Source organism: Ammospiza caudacuta, chromosome 7 (genome assembly GCF_027887145.1).
Source record: "Ammospiza caudacuta isolate bAmmCau1 chromosome 7, bAmmCau1.pri, whole genome shotgun sequence".
Taxonomy (NCBI): domain Eukaryota; kingdom Metazoa; phylum Chordata; class Aves; order Passeriformes; family Passerellidae; genus Ammospiza; species Ammospiza caudacuta.
The window spans coordinates 17704666-17724549 of record NC_080599.1 but is presented as its reverse complement, the minus strand read 5'-3'; the positions used below and the strand labels follow the sequence as shown (position 1 = coordinate 17724549).

At 47.9% G+C, this 19884-nt stretch overlaps 1 protein-coding gene across 1 annotated transcript; it reads right to left on the bottom strand.

Moving 5' to 3' along the window:
* Nucleotides 1-6437: 6437 nt before the first annotated feature.
* LOC131559647 (endogenous retrovirus group K member 8 Gag polyprotein-like) lies at nt 6438-14094 on the bottom strand. The gene is made up of 5 exons (XM_058808063.1): nt 13462-14094; nt 12922-13380; nt 8060-8136; nt 7713-7818; nt 6438-6446 (listed from the first exon to the last, which is right to left on the bottom strand). Exons 1-5 carry the CDS (start codon nt 14041-14043, stop codon nt 6438-6440), a joined length of 1233 nt encoding a protein of 410 aa, XP_058664046.1. The 5' UTR covers nt 14044-14094.
* Nucleotides 14095-19884: the final 5790 nt, after the last annotated feature.

Below are 19884 nucleotides of genomic sequence, written 5' to 3'. Positions count from 1 at the left end.
CGCGGGAGGCCCTGGAATGCCACGGCTGCCCAGTGCCGCAGGTTGTTCCCGCCCAGGCCAAGGGTCTGCAGGCGGTGGCAGAATGACCCACTCAGCAGATGAGGGAAGGGCCGTGGATGGATATTTATAGACAGCAGTAAAGCCTTTGACACTGGAGAACCTGGCTGCTCATGGATTGGACAGGGCAGCTGTTTGCTGGATGAAAAACTGGCTGATGCCCAAGCCCAGAGTGTGGTGGGGAATGGAACTAAATCCAGCTGGGGCCAGTGTAGTAGGACGTGTTCCCTGCCTCAAGAGCTTGCTAATTGGTGAAGTAAATCACTAACGGCCACTTGTGTCATGGTTATTTGGGTGCCATGGAAGCAGCACTTGTAGCTGACAATAAACATCTTGCTGTGGAAGCAAGATTATGGAAAGATAAGCTGGAATTTCTGACAGACACTTTGCTTCACAATCTATTAAAGCTACACCAAACTTTCACAAAGTAGAAGTTTCTGCACATTCCCTGGAAATGTGTGGGGCTTTCCCCGCAAAGTTGGGATGCTGGTTTTGTGGTTCCTTTCTTGAGGGTTGAGTGAAAGGACTCTATGCACACTCTTGCCAGTTTGGTGGTAAGTTACATTGACTCCTAATCTGTACTATTTCTTTCCTAGCTTTGATATAGGTACCTTAATGTTGTGAGCTGTTTCATGTAATCTACTAGTAGTTCTTCTGTTTTATACTGTGTAGTAAGTAACTCTGTTCAAGACCTTTTGTCTATTATCTCCTGTCTATTCAATAAATAACTAATTTCATAATAGACCTGATCTGCCACTCTTAGAACTTGTGAGCCAGAGTGGTTTAGGTGCAGGCCACCTAATTCCAGCTGTACCTACAAAATATTAGAGGCAATTGCAGTTTTGATCAAATTTTAATTAAAGGCTGAAGTGTTGCTGATACTGTGATAGAGTCGGAGTCTTTCTCTACATTGTTGTCATCACGCCAATTCCCAGGAGACACTCGAGGGGCGCTTGGAGGCCAGCTGGGGGTGCTTGTGGGATCATTAATGGATCTGCAGGAGCGCTTAGGGGGCGGGGCGGCAGTTGGAGAGCATTTGGAAGTCCGAGGGGACACACAGGGGGCATTTTGGGGGCAAGTAGGGGTCGGTGGGACTTCGGGACCCTGAGGGGCACTTGGGGGTCAGGAGAGGGAAACTGGGGTACTTACAGGGCCCTGGGGCACACTCATGTTCAGGGAAGCACTTGGCTAGCAGCTGGGACGGTACTTAGGGGACAGTCCTGGCTCTGGTGGGACTCTTCAGGGGCCACATGGCATGACAGGAACCGCAGTCCCGGCTCTATCGGCATCCTATGAGGGATTTTTGGGGGCTTAGGGGGAGCTTCTGACGCCCCCATAACCCCCCCCAGCATCCTCAGGGGCATAGGGATACCAGAACCCCCTGCCGCCATGTCGGCCGTGTGAAGGTGAAGAAGACAGGTGAGCCCCACTCCCACGGGTTTGGGGGTTCCCCGCCCTAATGCTCCCAATAAATCCCGAGGCACCCCTATAGACTTCCTAGTCCCCATAGACCTCCCAATACTGTCCTTGGCCCCCCAAAATATCCCCCACAACCCCGGACTGCTAAAGACTCCCAAAAGCCCTACCTGGACGCTAAATACCTTTCACAGATTTTCCTCAGCACTCCTAGAGTCTCCCCCAAAAATCCCACAGACCTCTTCTAGATGCCCTATTGTAATATATGGTAGAAATAATTCATGCTATTAAATAATGTATGTTATAAAAGATTGTAAAATCAAAAAGTGTCTCTGACCACCCCGGCTATTCAGATTCCAACAAATTCCCGGACACAGATAAGATAGCGATCGATCCAGCACTTTAGCGTAACAATAGATGCTCCCAGGGCAATGATCTCTGGTTTCTTGAGTCCTCTGAAACTGGAAACCGCCTAAGAGCGATCCTCGCCTTGCCCATTGCATCAATCAAGATAGCCAGTGACGCCAGACTTATTTATCTGGATACATGGCTTCCCTGGAGCCCATCAGTGCTGACAATGAACCTGGAGTGGATCTTTGTCCAGCTCTGCACATTGAAAAGAACAACAATGAATGTGAAGAATTAAAAAAGAAATTGGGCCTCTTTTGCCTCAGGCACTATAAACTATATAAAACCTAGCCGCAAGAAGCGGCATGTGTGAACAGAGGGAGGTCTGATGTGATAGAGGTCAGATCTGTATTCACCCAGCACCGACCCCGGCCTCGACACTCTCTTTGGCTATGGTGGTTTCGGAGACCGAAATTCAGTTGCGCAGAAAGATTATTAAATCTTTTTGAAATTTTTGATAATTTGGCTCACAATTGATCATTTATAACAATCTGGTGAAAACTGACGTGATTTGAACTTGAGGTTTGGGGGCCCTTCCCAGCCAGAAGGTGCCTGCTGATTTCAGCAATCCAACTCATGGGAGTTCATGAGACCAATCAAAAATAACCAACCCGAAACCAGAGCCAAAGAGGGATAGAAACAGGCCCAGTTCTCAGAAACTCAGCAAGATCCAGGGGGGATCTCTGAGACAGAGGTGCTTTTTCCACTCAGAAATTGACATGCACAAAGAATCCACGTGGGAAAGGAACTGTGAGTATGGCATGGTTGAGTGGGGTGTGACCGAATGTGTGTGTGAGACGTGATTCTATCACAAAGCGAGTGTGGACCCCATGATCGCATTTCCACCATCCCGCGTGGGACGTAGTCGGTCAAGGGGAAGTGGACACTTTTTCTTAAAGTGGGACCTAGGGTTTGTAGGGAGTTCAGAGGGGAATCGGTCATGGTTGGGTGAGAAAAAGGGAAAAAGATGGCCCTGGAAAATTCCGGGAGTCCGTCTGCCTTCTGGTCCAGAGAAAACAGGTAAGAAAATCAGAGATCAGTTGAAAAGTCTGCAGAACAGTTGTCTGTGTGACTGAGTGACACTGGCAGCATTTCGCAAGCTCAGGAAATCGACATCAGACAAAGACTCAGGACTCACATTGAGTGTCCCAACCGGAGGAGACAGGTGAGAAAATTCGCAGCCGGGATTTTTGGAAAAATGGGGCTGGGAAAAAAGCAGGTTCTAGAAAAAGCTCCAGGAAAAATCTCCCCAGGGTGCCAGGAAGGTTCTGCCAGAAATTCCAAGGGAAAGTCCATTGGGATCCATGTTAGAACACTGGGACAACAACCCCGGAGAGCGGTCCAAGGAGAAAATGATAGATTTTTGCATGGAAATGTGGGGAGGGAAGGAGATTGGAAAATACATCCTCTGGCTGGTGTTCAGCATTTTTGAGGCATGGACTTGTGAGTCCCTTTACGACCACATATTTGATCGCCGCCCGCAGGATTTCAAGGAAATTGAGTATGCCGAAATGTGGAGATACAGAGATACGCTAGTATGAGTTTATATCCAGTATGAGCTCTCAGACACGCAGCAAACGGGGGAAAGGAATGGGAACCCTTAGGCAATCTTCCTCCTTCCCACCTTGTCCCTCCTCCCCAGCCCGGACAAGCCCAGGCACCGCTGGTGCCCGCGTTGCCTCTCGAGGCGGCGATCACACTGGGTCAGGTCTCGGCACCACCGTTCCCACTGGAGCAGGCTGCGGTGCCTTCCCTCCCACGTGAACAAGTGGCAGCGGGGACTCTGCTCCCATGTGAGCAGCTGCTGCCACCAACCCTCCCCAAGACTGAAGAAAAACAGGTAACTTTCCCCAAAGTCAGCTCTCCCCTGGCCCATCGAACAAGGCCACAAACGAGGAGGGCAACCATGGGAGACAGGATGAGAAGGAGAAGCCTGGCATCTTTCCTTTATGGGAAGTGCCTACGGCTCCAGGAGTTATCGGCTTCGTATGTGCACCAATCAATATCGGAGATGTGAGGGCGTTCACGAAAGAGATGGGAAAATTGATAGACGATCCTTTGGGGGTGGCAGAAAGGTTAGATGAATTTCTAGGGACCAGCACCTATTTCTATGAGGATCTCAACACAATCCTGAGGTCGCTGTTCAACAATGAGGAGAGGGAGATGATCAGACAAGCTGCAATCAAGGATTGAGGAATGGAGAAATCCCAATGGGGAAAGCAGGGATCAGAGGTGGCCAAACCAGAAACCGTCCTGGAGTGCCCAGACAGAGGAGGGGAGGCAGAAAATTATGAACCTAAGGAACATGATAATTCACGATATCAGAGAGGCAGTACCCAAGGGGCAGAACATGAGTAAGGTACTCAGAGAATGCCAGGGAAAGGATGAGACACCCACGGAGTGGTTGGAGAGGCTCCAAAAGAGCCTGAGAATGTATTCGGGGACAGATCCCGATTCTCCGATCAGGGCAGTTTTGTTGAAAACTCAGTTTGTGGCAAAATCTTGGGAAGACATACAGAAAAAGTTAGAAAAGATAGACGGATGGCAGGACAAGGGGTTGTAGGAATTGCTCCAGGAAGCCCAGAAGGTCTACATGAGAAGAAACAAAGAAAAACAGAAGATTCAAGCTAAGGTATTGGTAGCTGCAGTAAGGGAAGCACAGAAACAGGAACAGGTCAGAGACGCAGTGAAAGCGGCACTGGTGAAGAAGCAAAACCCTTCCAGAGGAAAAGGACCGAACAACCAAAAGAAGGATTTCAAGTGCTATTACTGCAAGCAAAAGGGACACATCTGAAGGAATTGTTCCAGCAAAGCAAGGACCAGGCAATGTTTCAAGAAGATTAGGGGTGTCAGGGGCTTTTCAGTTTGGGGTCCGGAACACCAAGGGAGCCCTTGATAAAATTAGGGATAGGACCCCACAGGCAAGAGATGTGGTTTTTAGTAGACTCTGGGGTGGTACGAACCCCAGTGCAGCAGCTGCCGCAAGGGTGCTCTCTGAGCCATGACCCAGTGATGGTAATCGGGGCAAAAGGGGAACCCTTCAAGGTTCTGATCATAAAAGATGTAGAAATAGAGACAGAAAACAAAAGATGTACAGGAAATATACTATTGATAAGGGACATGGATTTTAATTTACTAGGGTGAGACTTGATGGTAGCCATAGAAATCAGTTTGGCAGTGGAAAATTCCCGGCTCAGGGTGAGGATGTATAGACTCACCATCCAGGACAAGAAGAAAACCGATCCAAAGGTTTGGTATGTCCAAGGGGAAGCTGGGAGGTTGGACATAGAGCCAATTCATGTCAAAATTGAGAAACCAGAAGACCCCATTCGGGTCAAACAGTACCCCGTCTCCATGGAGGGGAGGAAGGGATTGAAACTGATGATTGATGAATTAATAAAGAAAGGAACATTGGAGCCGTGCATGTCCCAACACAACACCCTAATTCTGGCTGTGAAAAAGACGGATGGTAGCTACAGGCTGGTACAAGATTTAAAGGCTGTGAATCAGAGAACTAAGACTTTGTTCCCCATGTTCTCAAAACCTTACACCTTGCTGAATAACATTTCTCCCGAGGACATGTGGTACAGCGTGATTGATTTGAAAGATGCTTTCTGGACTTGTCCTTTAGCAGAGGGCAGCAGAGATTATTTTGTGTTTCAGTGGGAAGACCCGGAGACGAACAGAAAGCAGCAGTTCAGATGGACATCGTTGCTTCAGGGCTTCGTTGATTCCCCAAACTTATTTGGGTAAGCACTTGAGCAGGTGCTGAGTCACTTTGTACCAACGGAGGGGACAAAATTGCTACAAAATGTAGACGATTTGTTGGTTGCAGGTCCAAGGGAGGAGGTTATGAGGGTGAGCACCATTGAACTTTTAAACTTTTTAGGGGAAAAGTGGTTGAAGGTGTCGAAGTTGAAGTTGCAATTCACAAAAGCCGAGGTCAGGTACTTGGGACATTGGCTAACCAAGGGAAAAAGGGTTTTTCCTGCTAGATTTGGTGAGGTGTTTCCAGATTTGCATACCAGCCCCGATGTCACTTCCTCCTCACAGTCCTGGGTGCCATTTTCCAGGAAGCAGCAGGGTGATACCCGACAAAGAGGGATTTCTAATCATCAACAACAGGTAATTAAAGGAAAACTATTAACAACAGGTAATTACAACATGAAATTATTAATAAAAAATAGTTAAAACTCCAACTTAGCAGGATTTGGTTTAACTTGTTAACTCTGCAAACTTAAAAAAAAAATGGACAACTTTTCTACTCATAACACCTTCCTCAGCCTCAGAGCCCCTCCAAACATGCCAAAGACCCTCAGGGACCCCCTAGAGACACCCAGCGCCCCACCAACAGGCGCTTTTGAGCCCCCAGAAGCCCCCAAATGCTCTTGGGGACATTTGGAGAGGGAGGAGATTGGGGGCAATCCCAAAGGTGGGGGAGATAAGGGAGGGAGTTTTGGGGGTCTCCCCACCTCCCAGGTGCAGTTTTGGGGTGTCATTGCTTTATTGGCCCCACCATGGGCTGGGGATGCCCAGGTGGGCATTCCAGGAGTGTCTCAATGGCCCTGGGAGAGGGAAGAGAGAGCAAATGGGGAGAGTTAGAGGGACCTGGGGGAGGCGCAGTAGCAGCGGCCTGAAATTTGGGGGTGGGGTTCTCTTACCAAAGGCGTCCCCTTACGGCCTGGCAGTGGCATCACAGCATCCAGAGGAGGTGGAGGTCCCCAAGAGGGCCTGGGGGGACTGCATGTCACAGGGGGTGGCAGTCCCACAAGTGTTCTCCCATCCCCACAAGAGATTTCCTTTGCCAGAAGTGTTTCCCTAGCCCACAAGTGCCCCCTCAGCCCCTCGAGTGACTGCTGACCCACAACTTCCCCCCCACCCCACAAGTGACCGCCCCGGCCCACAAATTACCACATGAGCCCAGAAGGGCACATCCAGGCCCATCAGTGACCCCTCTGACCCACAAAAGGGGGGGGGGGGGCGGCTCACGGGGGTCACGTGTCCTGAAGCTGGGCCCTCCCTGGTGCGGGGGCTCAGGAAGCGCCTCCCTTGCAGGCCGCAGGGCATCCTGGGAGCCGCGTGGCTTCCAACATGGTGCACACCACCGAGCCCTGAGGCCGTCATGTGACCACCAAAATGGTTCCTGCAGCAAAGGCTCATGGGAGTCTTGCTTCCCATTGGGTGGCAGCCCCTGGTGCAGAGGGGCACAGCGGCTGCTGCTGATTTGCCACGGGGCATGGTGGGAGTCGCGAGACTGTGAGCATAGTGCCCCCTGCAGGGTATCCAGAGAGCTGCTTCCCATTGGCCAGAGGGTCTTGTGGGAGTCGTGTGGCCTCCACCATGGATCCTGCCACAAGGGTTCCTGGGAGGCAGCTTGGGGGGAAGATGCCCGCTGGTGCTTGCAGAAGTGCCTCAGGTGGGTCACGTGACTGCCTGGGCACTGCCGCCTGCAGGGTCCTGGGGGTATCAGGTGACCTCCCGTGTGACACTCCCTGCAGGGAACCCCGGGAAGCAGCAGAGCTCAGCAGGGCCCTGCCCACCAGGGGCGTGTCCAGTGCTGGCTCCTCCCCTTGGCGTCACCTCAAGCACCATTGGACAAGGGGATCATCGAGGGTGGAGCTTCGGGGGGGCGAAGCCTCTGTTTGGCTCTGCCCCTTACAGCCTGCAGCGGCGGGGCCTGAGCATGGCCTGGCAGGAGGAGGGTGTTGGGGAGGGGCGAGGACCCCCGAAATGCTGACCCTGCAGTGACCCCCCAGGGCTGGTGGTCTCGGGAGGAGTTTGAGGGGCTGCAGGATGCACTTATGGGCAGAATGGCAGGTCCAGGGCATCACCTGCGATCGGGTGGGGTAGTTGGGGGTCCTCAAGGCGCTCTTGGGGTACACGGGCACAAGGGAGGGAATTGGCAGGCACTCAGGGGTCTGGGGAGCACTTGGAGTCCTTAAAGGAACACTTGAGGGAACGGGGGAGCAGACTGGAGTCTTCAGTGGGCACTTGGGGATCCCGAGGGGCACTTGAGGCCGGGCTGCTCTCCCACCTTCTTTGCACCGGATGCTCCCTTCGCTGCTCCAGGCTGAGCCTCTGCGGAAGGTATGCGAGAAGTGACGCGGGACCGTCCCGAGCCCCGCAAATTCCTCCGTCGGTCGTCTCCGGAGCCCTCAGGCCTGACCCGCTCCATCACCCCAGCGCTCCCATTTGGTTTCGCCCCAGCGCTCCGAGCTTGGGCGATGATTGGTTCAGGGCGGAGACGGGCGGGCGCTGCAGCCAATGGGAAGTGGGGGAGGGGGAAGGCAGGGGAGGGGAGGGGTCCTTGGGAGGGCTTTGGGGATTCCTGGAGGGGTTTGGGGGTCTGGGGACACTGAGAGATGCCCAGGGAGTTCTGGGGGTTCACTGGGGTGGTTTTGAGGATCTCAGAGAGATTGTTTGGGATCCCCAGGGAAAAGCTTGGGGTGGAGGGAGGTTGGTGTGGTTCTGGACATCCTGGAAGGGACTGGTGCAGGAGGGTCAAGGGGATCCCCTTGTAGTTCGGGAGGCCCTCGGGTTGGTTGAAGTGGCAGAGAGCTGGGATCCCACTGACAGAGACCCTCCATATCCCCCATGGACCCTGCCAAATCTTGCCTAGAAACTCCAAACCTTCCCAGGGACTCCCAGATCCTGACAGGACTCTCTCAGCTCCCCTTAGATCAGTGAGCCCGTCCAAGGGAATGATAGAAAAATTGGCTGGCAAATAAACTTTCTAACACAATTTGAAGCATTAGAAAGCAGGCATTATTTATCTGTGCAGGACACACTGAAGGATTTCTCCTTTAATCTGATGTGTGCGGTGAAACTGCCACAGGGTATGGTCCTGTATGGGCCATGAACAGGTCTCTAGTGGTCATATTCACGTAATGCTTCCATATTACACGTGACCTTTGTTATGAACAAAAATTCAGTTAATTTTTTTTCTGTGAGAAAAAGTTACCACTACTGCTGGGCTGCTGCCTTTGTTATTGTAATCACGGGTCGTTGTCGTTAATGGTTGTTTTTGTATTAGTAAAAGCCCTGGCTGGGGCGAGTTAATGGCCCTTCTCCTGAGGCTGTAATGGGTGGGGACCTTCCCAAGGCTAAGTTGTACCTTTCCCAGAATAGTGAAGACACCTGAGAGGGTGGGGGGGGGTTATGCAAAGTGACTCCCAAGACCAGAATGCTTTGTGGAACCCCCGACTCCAAACCCACGGAGAAACCCCAAAAACAATGGGCCACCTAAGAGTTGAGAGACTGGAGTGATGTCTGGACGTGAGGAGCCGAGTGCTGAGCCTGCAGAGACCCGGAACACCTTCGGACCCTCTCGCCCTGACCATGGGAATTGACCCCGGCAGTGAGACCAAGCTGACGGAATGGGAGGGGTACCATCTTATGGGATCAAGCCCTAAAGGCTCCCAAGAGGATCTGATCCCCAGCTCTGCCCCTGGTGGACAGAGCTGTGCATATCCTCCTCCTCTGAGTCGCCTTGGGAGAGACGACGGGAGACTGCAGCCCCGCCGAGCTACCCAATCCTGAGCTGATCACTTTTAATAAAGGCATTAAACAGGAGAAGAAGTCTCCTGGCCCTTGTTTATTTCAACCTTTCCTTGAACGTTTTCGTTGTGCATGCACTGTTACTTCTTGTTACATAATGTAGTGGTGAGAGTTTTTTGCAGGACAATGGACATGTGCAACATATGCACAATCCAGCCTTCATAGAAACTGAGTAAGGTCACCATGCCCTTGAAAGACACAGAAGGAAAAGAATACGCTCAAAAGCAGGCAGTTCAGGATGCAAAGGCAGACAAGAAAACCGCAGCAAGACACATGAAGAAGGAAGACTAACTAAAATAACCAAAAATATTAAAATGCATGCGTAAAAAGGATTTAACCAATCATGTATTAGCTTGAGGTATGAACAACAGAGAATAGTATAAATATGGCTTGCTTTTTGTAATAATTTGGTTTCACTTGATCATATTGGTCATAACGTGATGTCCCGTTAATGGTCCTCTGCAATGTAGCAGCCCACAGCCTGCAAGATTTTCCTGGCAGTCAGAAGCCTAAGATAGGAAATGCCAAGTCATGGTGACTGGACTAGAAGCCCCCCTCTTCCACCTTTGGACCCCTTGCTTATCTCTAAGACTATAGGTCACTTTCCTTTAACCCTTGCTATTGGACAATTTCTGAAACTCCTGTACCCTATATAAAGAGCTGCATTTACCCAGCTCGGGCTGAAGTGCTGTCACTAGGAACTTTCACAGAAGAATCAATAAAAGACACTCCTGTGGAACCCCACACAGCTCTTCTCTCTCCCTGTGTCTGCCTGCCTGGGCACCTAGCAAGCTGAGAGCTGAAATCACAATGAGCTGATAATCACTAAAGAGCTGATATCTCTTAAGATTGCTAAGGTTGCCTGCGGCTAAGAACTGCTTGGGAGCTCGGACAGCTGTGTTGAACAGGTCAGAGTTATCTGGACACCCGTTGCAGCCTGCTGGGGTCAGCCTGAACCCCAGAAAAGGTTGCAATAATGTAACTTGACAAAAACACCACTACATTCCTCATTACCTATTTTCTGCTGGCTCCATCTGTGCTTGTAATTCTCTCGGCATACCTTTACATAATTTTAGCTTTTTTCCCAGTTGTCTTTAAGGTCCATCCAGCATCTTCAGGGCAACTGAAAATTTCTCTTTTTCGTGTCATTTATCAGGAGCCCCAGAACTCTTCCAGGAACCCCCATCTCCCCAGAGGGACCCTGTGGTTTGGGAGGTTCAGAGGGCTGAGGGGATCACCGGGTAGTTTTGGGGGATCTCCAAGTGGTTTTGGAGGTCCCTGGATGGCTTTGGGGGTGGGGTCTCTGTCTCTGGACAGTTTTGAGGATCTCTGTGGGGTTCAGCGTTTCCCCATTTTTATGTCTTCATTTTAAGGCAAAGGCCCTTTAATTCCCTGTTTACCATTGTCTCTCCTGGCTCCAGCTGGTTTTCTTTAGCTTTTTCAGTCATTTGGGCCAGAATTTCCTATTCCTTGGAGCTCCCCACTGGGACTTGGGCCATTAATTTTGGGAAAAACATCTGGATTTGGTTTATCCTCTCCCCAGGGTCATAGTGTCAGGAGAATAAACCCACAAACAACAGAGTTTTTTTTTCCAAGAAGGAGACAGAGGAGTCCTGTAACTTTATTCAGATAAAGGGAGAGGTCAATGGCATTCCCCCTGGGGTCTGCCAAATTTTTGGAGGATGCAGCCTCCTTTTTATCCTAATTTCCTGGCTGCATTTCCCTCTCTCTTTTCCCACTGGCTGGGGTGCTTGAGAGGCACAGTCTTCCTGAATCACCTAATACAGACCCCCTTCCAATGTATACCCCCCCTATTTCGTTTCCTTGTGTCAATCAGTGGAATTCCTATGGAATTTATGGTTCTTCCCATTGTTTCTTTTATCTCTTAGTATCCATTTTTGTTCATCAGCAGACCCACAGTCTGTTTGTAAAGACAAATCCCTCATTCTTTTTAATGGAGTCAGCACCATGGGGATTGCAATTCTTTTGAGTTCCACTCTGTGACATCCTATCAGTGACAAGATCCAGCTGCCAGTTCCCAAATTCTCTGGAACTGTGGGTCATGCCTCCCTGGCCCCTCCTCCTCACATTCCATCCTGAAATTTTGCTGAATCTGCCCAAATCTGCATGATTTGGCTGTGGTTGAGCCCCATTTGGGGATAAAAAGGGCAATTTGGGGACAAGTGCTCTCTGTGTCTGCAGAGTCCCTGGAATTCTGGAGTTGACAGGCTGGTCAGTGGGGAGACTTAATTCCCTGTTTTTAACTGGATTTCCTTATTCTTTGGGATAGACAGAAATTGAGGAGGGGTTTTTTGCCCAAATTTCAGATTTTTTTACCCTTTACCCTCCCCAATTTTATGTCTTTTTGTCGCAGTCGAGGCGGTCACGACATAAAGCAGAGACCACAAGCAGTCTCAGTTGGTAACACTTGGCAACAGTTTATTAATGAAAATGGCTGATCTTTTATACACTTTCCAGTTGTTTACCCTTCCTCTACCTTAGCTATTGGCCACAATAATTCAATACCATGCCATTGGTGAAAAGTTACTCTGACTCCACCTAACTTTCTAAAAATGCTTCATCCAGCTGCAGAATGCTCTTATCTTCCTTCTCTCGATCTCCTTGGTTACGGCCTTGGAGACAGCTCCTTATCAGCTTCTTCTTCTTCTTACTTCTCGCTCCTTTAGCTAACAGGCCCGCTGCTAGCCCCTTCCACAATTCCCCCTTTTTTGTTTTTGACCTGTAAATACAGCTGCTATGGATTTTTGCAGGGCCCTTTGCAAAAACCCAAGCAGAGAGGGGACACACAAAATCACAATCACAGCCATCAACAAAATTCCCATTCTTCCTTCATCCATCTTTAAGTACTGATATATGGTCTTAGCCAGTGTCATCCGCACGTTCTGCGACCCTTGATGATAATATCTGCAAAGAGCTCATAAAGTCCTGGAGCTGTTTTCCGAGATCTGAAAGATAAAAATATCCATTCCAGAATATGCAACTGATCTTCCCAGTTATCATTCCATTGACACAGTATTCCACATGGTATTTCATGGTCTTTCAAAATAAACAATTGAACACCAACAGAGGGATCTATCCTGTTAACAAATTTGTGTGCTAGGGCTAATTCAACTTCTTCTAGGGTCTTTTTTGCCACTAAGGTCAATTGCCTCTCATCAGTGGAGGAAGTGATGCCTGACAGCAGATCAAACAATGGTTGCATCTGATGATTAGTTATGCCTAAATATGATCGAATCCAACCTATTAAACCAACCAATTTCTGTACATCAGTAGCAGTTTTAACATCAATGTCTAACTTTACAGGTTGAGGCATACAACATCGCTGCTTGCACTTGGCCTAAATGTTGTTTTCTGGACAGTACACTGTGACTTTATGTGCCCTTGTTGTCCACAATTATAACACTTCGCTGAAGGTCTTAACACTGCAGCAAGAGCTGCCATTTTATGCTCGACTGAACCAACTTTCGAGCAAGCAGTAACCATTTCAGACAAGGTGGGTTCCCCAGGCAAAGTATCAATAATCTTTCTGCAATCTGGGTTTGCATTTTCTTTAGCCAATAGTACACACAATTTGTCTCGCAAAGTTTCATCATCTACTTGTTTCTCAATAGCGGCAGCAAGTTTTTCAGCAAACTGCAAAAATGGTTCTCTTGTTCCTTGTTGTATAGTAACATATTTCTGTTTTGGAGCTGCCATTTCCATTGTTTTAGTTAAGGCACTCATGCCAATTTGCTGAGCTTGTGCCAAAATCGAAGGATCCCACCTTGCCTGTAAATCTGGATTAGCAAAAGGCCCAGAGCCCATTAGGGCATCAACACCCACAGCATGACGAGGGTCGTGTTGAGGCAACTGCATATTTGTTAAAGCTGTGCGCTCAGCCACTCGCCTCCAAGTTTCTTGAAATACACCATATTGTACTGGCTGAAATAGAATTGTAGCAAGATGAGTGATGTCATAAGGTGCAAGCAAATCTGCATTAATCACACGTATTAATTGCATTACCTCTGAGGAATTAATACCATATTGAGCTACTTTTGATTGGAGGTCTTGCACAACCCTCCAGGCGAAGACATGATGACTGTCGTTCTGTCCTGTTCCAGGAGCTGCTTTGAAAACTGGAAAAGCCATAGGGTTATCACAAGCAACATTTGCAATGGCACTGTTCTCCTGAGGTACTCTTGGAGCACCTAACCTTTCTATGATGTCCCAGTTCTTTTCTTCAACTGCTTTCCTCCTAACAAATTCCCAAAACTCCTCAGGGTGTCGAGGAAGCACAGTGACTTGGCATGGAGGCAAAGTCCATGGGGCAGTAAGACTAGAGCTCTTAGGAGATGAAGAGACCAGAGCTCCTTGCCCCAACTCAGGTGTTACTGCGGGCGACTCATCACTTGACTCGCTGTTGCTGTCACTGTCAGGTAAAGGAGGATGCAGCCTTGCAGGTTGTTCAAGCATCTCAGAGGGGAGCGGGGGGGCAGACGGCTGGACCAGAGAGGAGGGAAGCGGGGGGGCAGATGGCTGGACCTTTCTCTCTGCTAAAGACATTTCAGCTAACTGGCGTAGCAGTGTAGTATATACAGGCACCATCTCGAGCTGCTGTGCAGGTGTGAGATAAGGAGGCTTAGGAGTCTGATAAGAAGAGGCTAGGGCAGGTTGCCCAGAAGTTTTGGCAGCTTTCCCAGAAGCCTTGGCAGCTTTCCCAGAAGCTTTGGCAGCTTTCCCAGAAGCCTTGGCACCCAGCCCAGAAGCTCTGGCAGCCTTCCCGGAAGCTTTGGCAGCTTTCCCAGAAGCTTTGGCAGCTTTCCCAGAAGCCTTGGCACCCAGCCCAGAAGCTCTGGCAGCCTTCCCAGAAGCTTTGGCAGCTTTCCCAGAAGCTCTGGCAGCATGCCAGGTAACTCCCATGGCATCCGAACTTTCTTCACCAAGTTCCCCATCAGAGCCCCCTTCTACCTCAGCCCCCCCGTCAGATATCAGCCCCGACTCTTCATCCGCATCTTGCTCTGTTTCTCTCTCTATTCTCCATTCCTTTAAAGCCTCAAAGAGCGAGTTCCAGGTTACTGCTAAATCAACAGCTGTTTTATCTCCCGCTCGAATAACTTGCCAAAGTCTGTCCCCGACTTTGTTCCATGCCTTAACACTAAATGCTGTGTTGGGATCAGTGCCAAAATTCTGTGATTTAGCCCACAGCAATATATTACGAAGCTCATAGTCTGACGTATTAATTCCCTTATTTCTTAACAAAACTTTCCATGTAGACAGAACACTTTCTTCCTCTTTAGATAAATTTTGTCCCATTATTACTAGTTGGTGCTCACCTACTTCCAGGTGTCTTGATTGGAGGGAATCAGGTCCGGACCTCCCTGTGGCTTCCACCTGCCACTCTCAGCTGCACCAACGCCGCCTCCCCCACTACGTCCCAGTGGGTCACAGTTGCCAATTGCTAGTACCCTGTATGGGCCCCCACCGACTATGTTCTTATCACGTCGGCGTCTCCAAAATGTCGCAGTCGAGGCGGTCACGACATAAAGCAGAGACCACAAGCAGTCTCAGTTGGTAACACTTGGCAACAGTTTATTAATGAAAATGGCTGATCTTTTATACACTTTCCAGTTGTTTACCCTTCCTCTACCTTAGCTATTGGCCACAATAATTCAATACCATGCCATTGGTGAAAAGTTACTCTGACTCCACCTAACTTTCTAAAAATGCTTCATCCAGCTGCAGAATGCTCTTATCTTCCTTCTCTCGATCTCCTTGGTTACGGCCTTGGAGAAAGCTCCTTATCAGCTTCTTCTTCTTCTTACTTCTCGCTCCTTTAGCTAACAGGCCCGCTGCTAGCCCCTTCCACATCTTTTCCCTTCACAAGTTTCATAATTTTAGTTCTTTTTCTTTATAAATGTTGGATCGAAACAGTTTTTGTGCCCAGTTTTTAAAATTTTTGTTCATTTCCCCTCAAATCTCAGGGGTTTGCCCTTTTTGTGCACTTTCCCCCCAGATTTCAGAGTTTTTGCCCTCTTCATGCCCACAATTTGGAAATTTCCCCCCCTCTTTTTTGAGGCTGAATTGAGGATTTGGGGGAACTTGAGTGGGATAAGGTGCAGGGAGGTTTGTCCTGGATTTTGAACACCATTTTGACCCAAACTAGGGGGAATTTGGGGTCCCAAATTTCATCCTTTTCATAAAGTTTTAGTGTGAATTTGGTGGAAATGGGGTATTGAGGTGTGTCGTGGTCCGTCCTAGTGAACGGGTGACGTGATGATTTTTTGGTGCAAAAATAACCAGCAAGGCACAGGGGATTTGCAGTAACAAATCAACAAAATGCAGTTTTACCGAAGTAACCACAACTGATATGCGTTGGTGAGGGGATCTGGGGAAGAAAAGGAGAAGATAAGGGAAGAGGGAGGAAAGGAGGACAGGGCGGGGGTATAGCTACCGAGACGTGGTGCCGCTTTAGTCCTTCGGGGTCCAGCCGTTGAAGCTCACTGGGGCACGTCTGGGGAGATCTCAAAGGAATGGCTGAATTGCACCCCAATTATACTATTTTTTGTTGGGGGGAAGGGGAGCCAAAACAAAGGTCTCCAAGAAGGGGAAAGAACAGAAAAAGGGAGGGGTATACACCTAGTCATTTTTTTCATGGCCCAATGCTCGCAGGTGCATTTATTCTGGGTAGCCTTTCCCCTCTTCGTGCACACCTCCCACGAGCTGGAGCGGGTGTTCAGTCCCAGTCTCTGGAAGAAGGTGCAAGGGGGGTTTTCTTGCATGGGGATTTCTTGTCTTGGTTCCTTGATGAAGAGGCTCACATCTCTGTTTATCTGTCATGGTGGTTGAAGGCAGGTGAGAGGGGTCTTCTCTTGGAGGGGGGAACCACCCCAGAGCTCAGACCAGCCAGGCCAGGAGGTAGGGAGAAAGTCCAGATCCATTGTTCAGAAAGAGCAGAGTGCCCCCTTCAAGTTCAGCATGACATTTTCTGCAAACAACACCTGTGAAAATACTGAGCTAATAGGCATATGACTTTCCCTTCCCACTGGCTCAACAGTTTTTAACTTTTCGGTGGTGGTCATGACAATTGTGAGACAAAAATGATAGATATTTTGGACAGACTCTCACTAGGCGGCATCAAGGTAAGGGGTTGGTGGGGGAGGGCTGCACCAGCATTTTACCCCAATTTTGAGATAAATATAGGTGATTTTGGTTGAACTTTATCCTTTTTGGATAATGTTTTGGGCAAATCAGAATGGATTGGTGTAGGAGCATCGGGGGGTAGGACAGTTGAGATGGATGGAGATGAGAGATCTCTGCAGCCAGATTGTGGAATTTGCGGTTTATAGCAAAGGGCCTGGGTGCAGGGCCCTGCTGGGAGCTGCCAAACACAGCTCAGAGCAGGCCCGAGAGAAGTAAAGACAGTGGTAAAGAGAATGACAGAGAGAGATGATGAGAGGATAAGGAGAGAGTAAAAGAGAGGATAAGACAGCAAGGTTCCCGTTACAATACAATAAATCTTCTGTGTTGAATATTCTAATTCTCACTAACCAATCTAATACAAGATACAAATCCTATAGCATTGTGGTGGTTTGACTGGAAAGGAGATTTCTGAGATGCTGTGGTCACTACCAATGGATGCTCAGATTTTAAGATTGGCATTTGGTTTGACTACTGAAAATTAGATCAGCCTCTGAGAAAACACAGGGGTTAAAAACCAGAGCTGCTCACCTGGGAGGTCTCTTGGGTTCCTGCGGTGAAAGAGGTCAGAGCTCTCCCCTGCCCAGCTGTCTGCTGCTGGGTGGGGGAGGGGAAAGCCGCAGGGCCTGGGAGAGGTAGGCCTGACCCTGAGGGGCCCAGGGGTGGAGGAATGGAAGGAATGGAGGGGCACGAGAGGTATTCTACCCGCCCCCCCCACCCCTCCCTCGGGAGATGGAGAGAGAGAAGGCAGCCTGTGCTTGTTACCTTGAAATTCCATAAACATGTGCCTGCAGCAGGGCCGCATGGCTGCGGGAGAAGGACTGGGGTGGGGAACTTCAGCATGGTGTCCAGCCGAGTGTAAGGGCTTTTAACCCTTTTGTGGATAATGAAAACGTAGCAGAGCATTAACCTTCCCCTGGAGAAGATATGAATTTAGAGGATGAAGAAGGAACTGAGTAAAGGAGAGGAAGGTCTGAGCACCTGTCTGCAAGCAGAGGGTGTTGTTCCATCAAAAGGGGACTACCTTCAGCTGGCCATACCATTGTTTTCCAGTTGTTCAGTAATTGAGGTGTCTCAAAGCTTGCTTTCATTTCAATCTCGCTTATAGTTTCTATATTCTCAAAATCTTTTGCCAGGCAGTCATATTTATAAGGCTTTCCTGTTTCATCTTCCCCAACAGATTGGGGAATTTGAAGTGGTCTTGGAGGGGGGATATCAGGGGGAGGGAGTTATAAGATATAATATAATATAATATAATATAATATAATATAATATAATATAATATAATATAATATAATATAATATAATATAATGGCTCTTTTGTTGAACTCCATTTTGATCCAAACTGTAGGGAATTTAGAGGGAAAAACAAGTATTTTGGCCCAAGTTTGTGGGATTTGAGGCAAAATTCATAGTGTTTGATAGGTTTTGGGGTGGATTTGGTGGCAACAGGGGCCAAAACAAGCCCCAAGGGAATCCATGGGATGAAAAAAGGCATTTTGGGGGGTATTTGAGGGTTCTGGAGACATCTCTGGGCTCACAGGGATTTTTCCCATAAAATAGCAATTTTTAGTAATTTGGCTGTTTATCACTGCAGTGGCACAGGTTGGTCCTGGTGGCTCCTTCTTCCCTTCTGTGGTAAGCAACAATCACATTTTGCAGACAAAATAGCCAAATTTCTTAATTTTGGACTTATTTGCATGCTTTTTTTGTACAGAAAAGGAAATCCTGAAAGCCTGGGGTGTCTTTTTCCTGAAAATTCCCTTTTCCTCTAATTTTGTGTCTTCCTCAACAACTTCTCAGCTTCATATTTATTATTTTTAATGAAAAAGTGTCTTTAAAATAATTTGTTTTAATACAATAGCCTTTAGAATCTTCTTTTTCATTAAAAAATCCCCTTTTTCCTCACTTTCTAAAGAAAAAACGAAAATGCACTTCATCCTCATTATTTGGGTTTACTTTTTAGTTTTGGGGAGTTTCTTTTGAGGTAAAATTCTAATTAGTTGTTTTGGTGTTTTTTCAGGAACAAAACCCACCATTGATACTCTGACTGTAATTTTGGGGGGGGGGGGAAAGTCTATTTTTAGAATGTTTTTTATGAAAAAAGGTCTCTTATTTGCTCTATTTTAATAAAAACAATTAATTTTTAAGGAAAAAAACCCCCTCCTATTCCTTATTTTCTTAACTTTTTCTTCAATTTTTTAATGCAAAACTCATATCATCCCTATTTCTTAATTAGTTTTTTAAGGAAAAACCCTTTTTTCCTCTTTTCCTCCTAATTTATTTCTTATTTTTCTTCCTTTTTAAAAGACTTCATATACTTTCTTTTAGATTGGCATTTCTAAGGAAAAAACCTTTTATTCAGTGTATTTTAATTTTTAAAATCCCAATTCCTTATTCTCCTGTTGCTTTTTCTTGAAAACCACCATAGAAAAACAAAACAAAACAAAACAAAAAAAAACCCCTGACTTATATTTTATTTAAGAAACACCCCTTTATGCCCATGTTTTATTCCCAAACCTCATTATTCCTATTTTTCCTCCAAACACCCAAATTCCATTTTTTTAACAAAAAAAGCCAGAATTACCCTTTTTTACCTAACCCCCCAGTTCCCTATTCCTTAAATTTAAAAGGCACCAAATTTTGTCCTGGTTTAGGGCAAATTTGGGAGAAAGCCTCCAAAGGCGGCCCCCTCCAGAAAGCAAACTCACACAGCCTCTACCCCCAACAGGTCTGGGAAGGATTCCTTGGAGACAAATGGAAAGAACCTGTTTATTTAACAGGCACAGCATCCCCCAGCGCACAAAATGAGCAATACCAGATGACACAACTCTTTCATCGCTCTGAAAAAAGATGACAAATTCAGAAAGTCTCTCTTGGTGATGGTCGCTCTGTTCTCAGTCCCTCCGGCGCTGGGGTAGCTGCTGCAGGCCACAAGGTGCAAACTCTCGGTGTTTCTCAGGTCCCAGTCTGGAGCAGGCTCAAGTGCTTCCAAGAAAAGGAAAGAAAAACAGTCCAGGGAAAATTTGGACTGCCTAGTTAAACTAACTAACAAGCAGAAGCAAAAGCAAAAGCAAAGCAGGAGCAAGAGCAAAGCAAAAGCAAGAGTAAAAAGGAAAAGCTGCTCTTTGTACTGCCCCTTTTGTGTTCTGTGGGAACACGGCTGGGAACTCCTGGTCCCAGCAGCTGGAACTGGAGGGCACTGGGAAAATGGGGGGAAGAGGGGGCTTTGGTTAATTTTTAATTCCT

Excerpts from the sequence above, each read along its gene's own strand:
- LOC131559647 (XM_058808063.1), bottom strand. The coding sequence starts at position 14,043 with ATGGTGCCTGTATATACTACACTGCTACGCCAGTTAGCTGAAATGTCT. Across the intron at positions 13,381-13,461 it reads ATGGTATTAATTCCTCAGAG|CCAGTACAATATGGTGTATT; the intron begins GTAATGCAATTA and ends ATTCTATTTCAG. Across the intron at positions 8,137-12,921 it reads TGGTTACTGCTTGCTCGAAA|CGCCCGCCCGTCTCCGCCCT; the intron begins GTTGGTTCAGTC and ends CATTGGCTGCAG.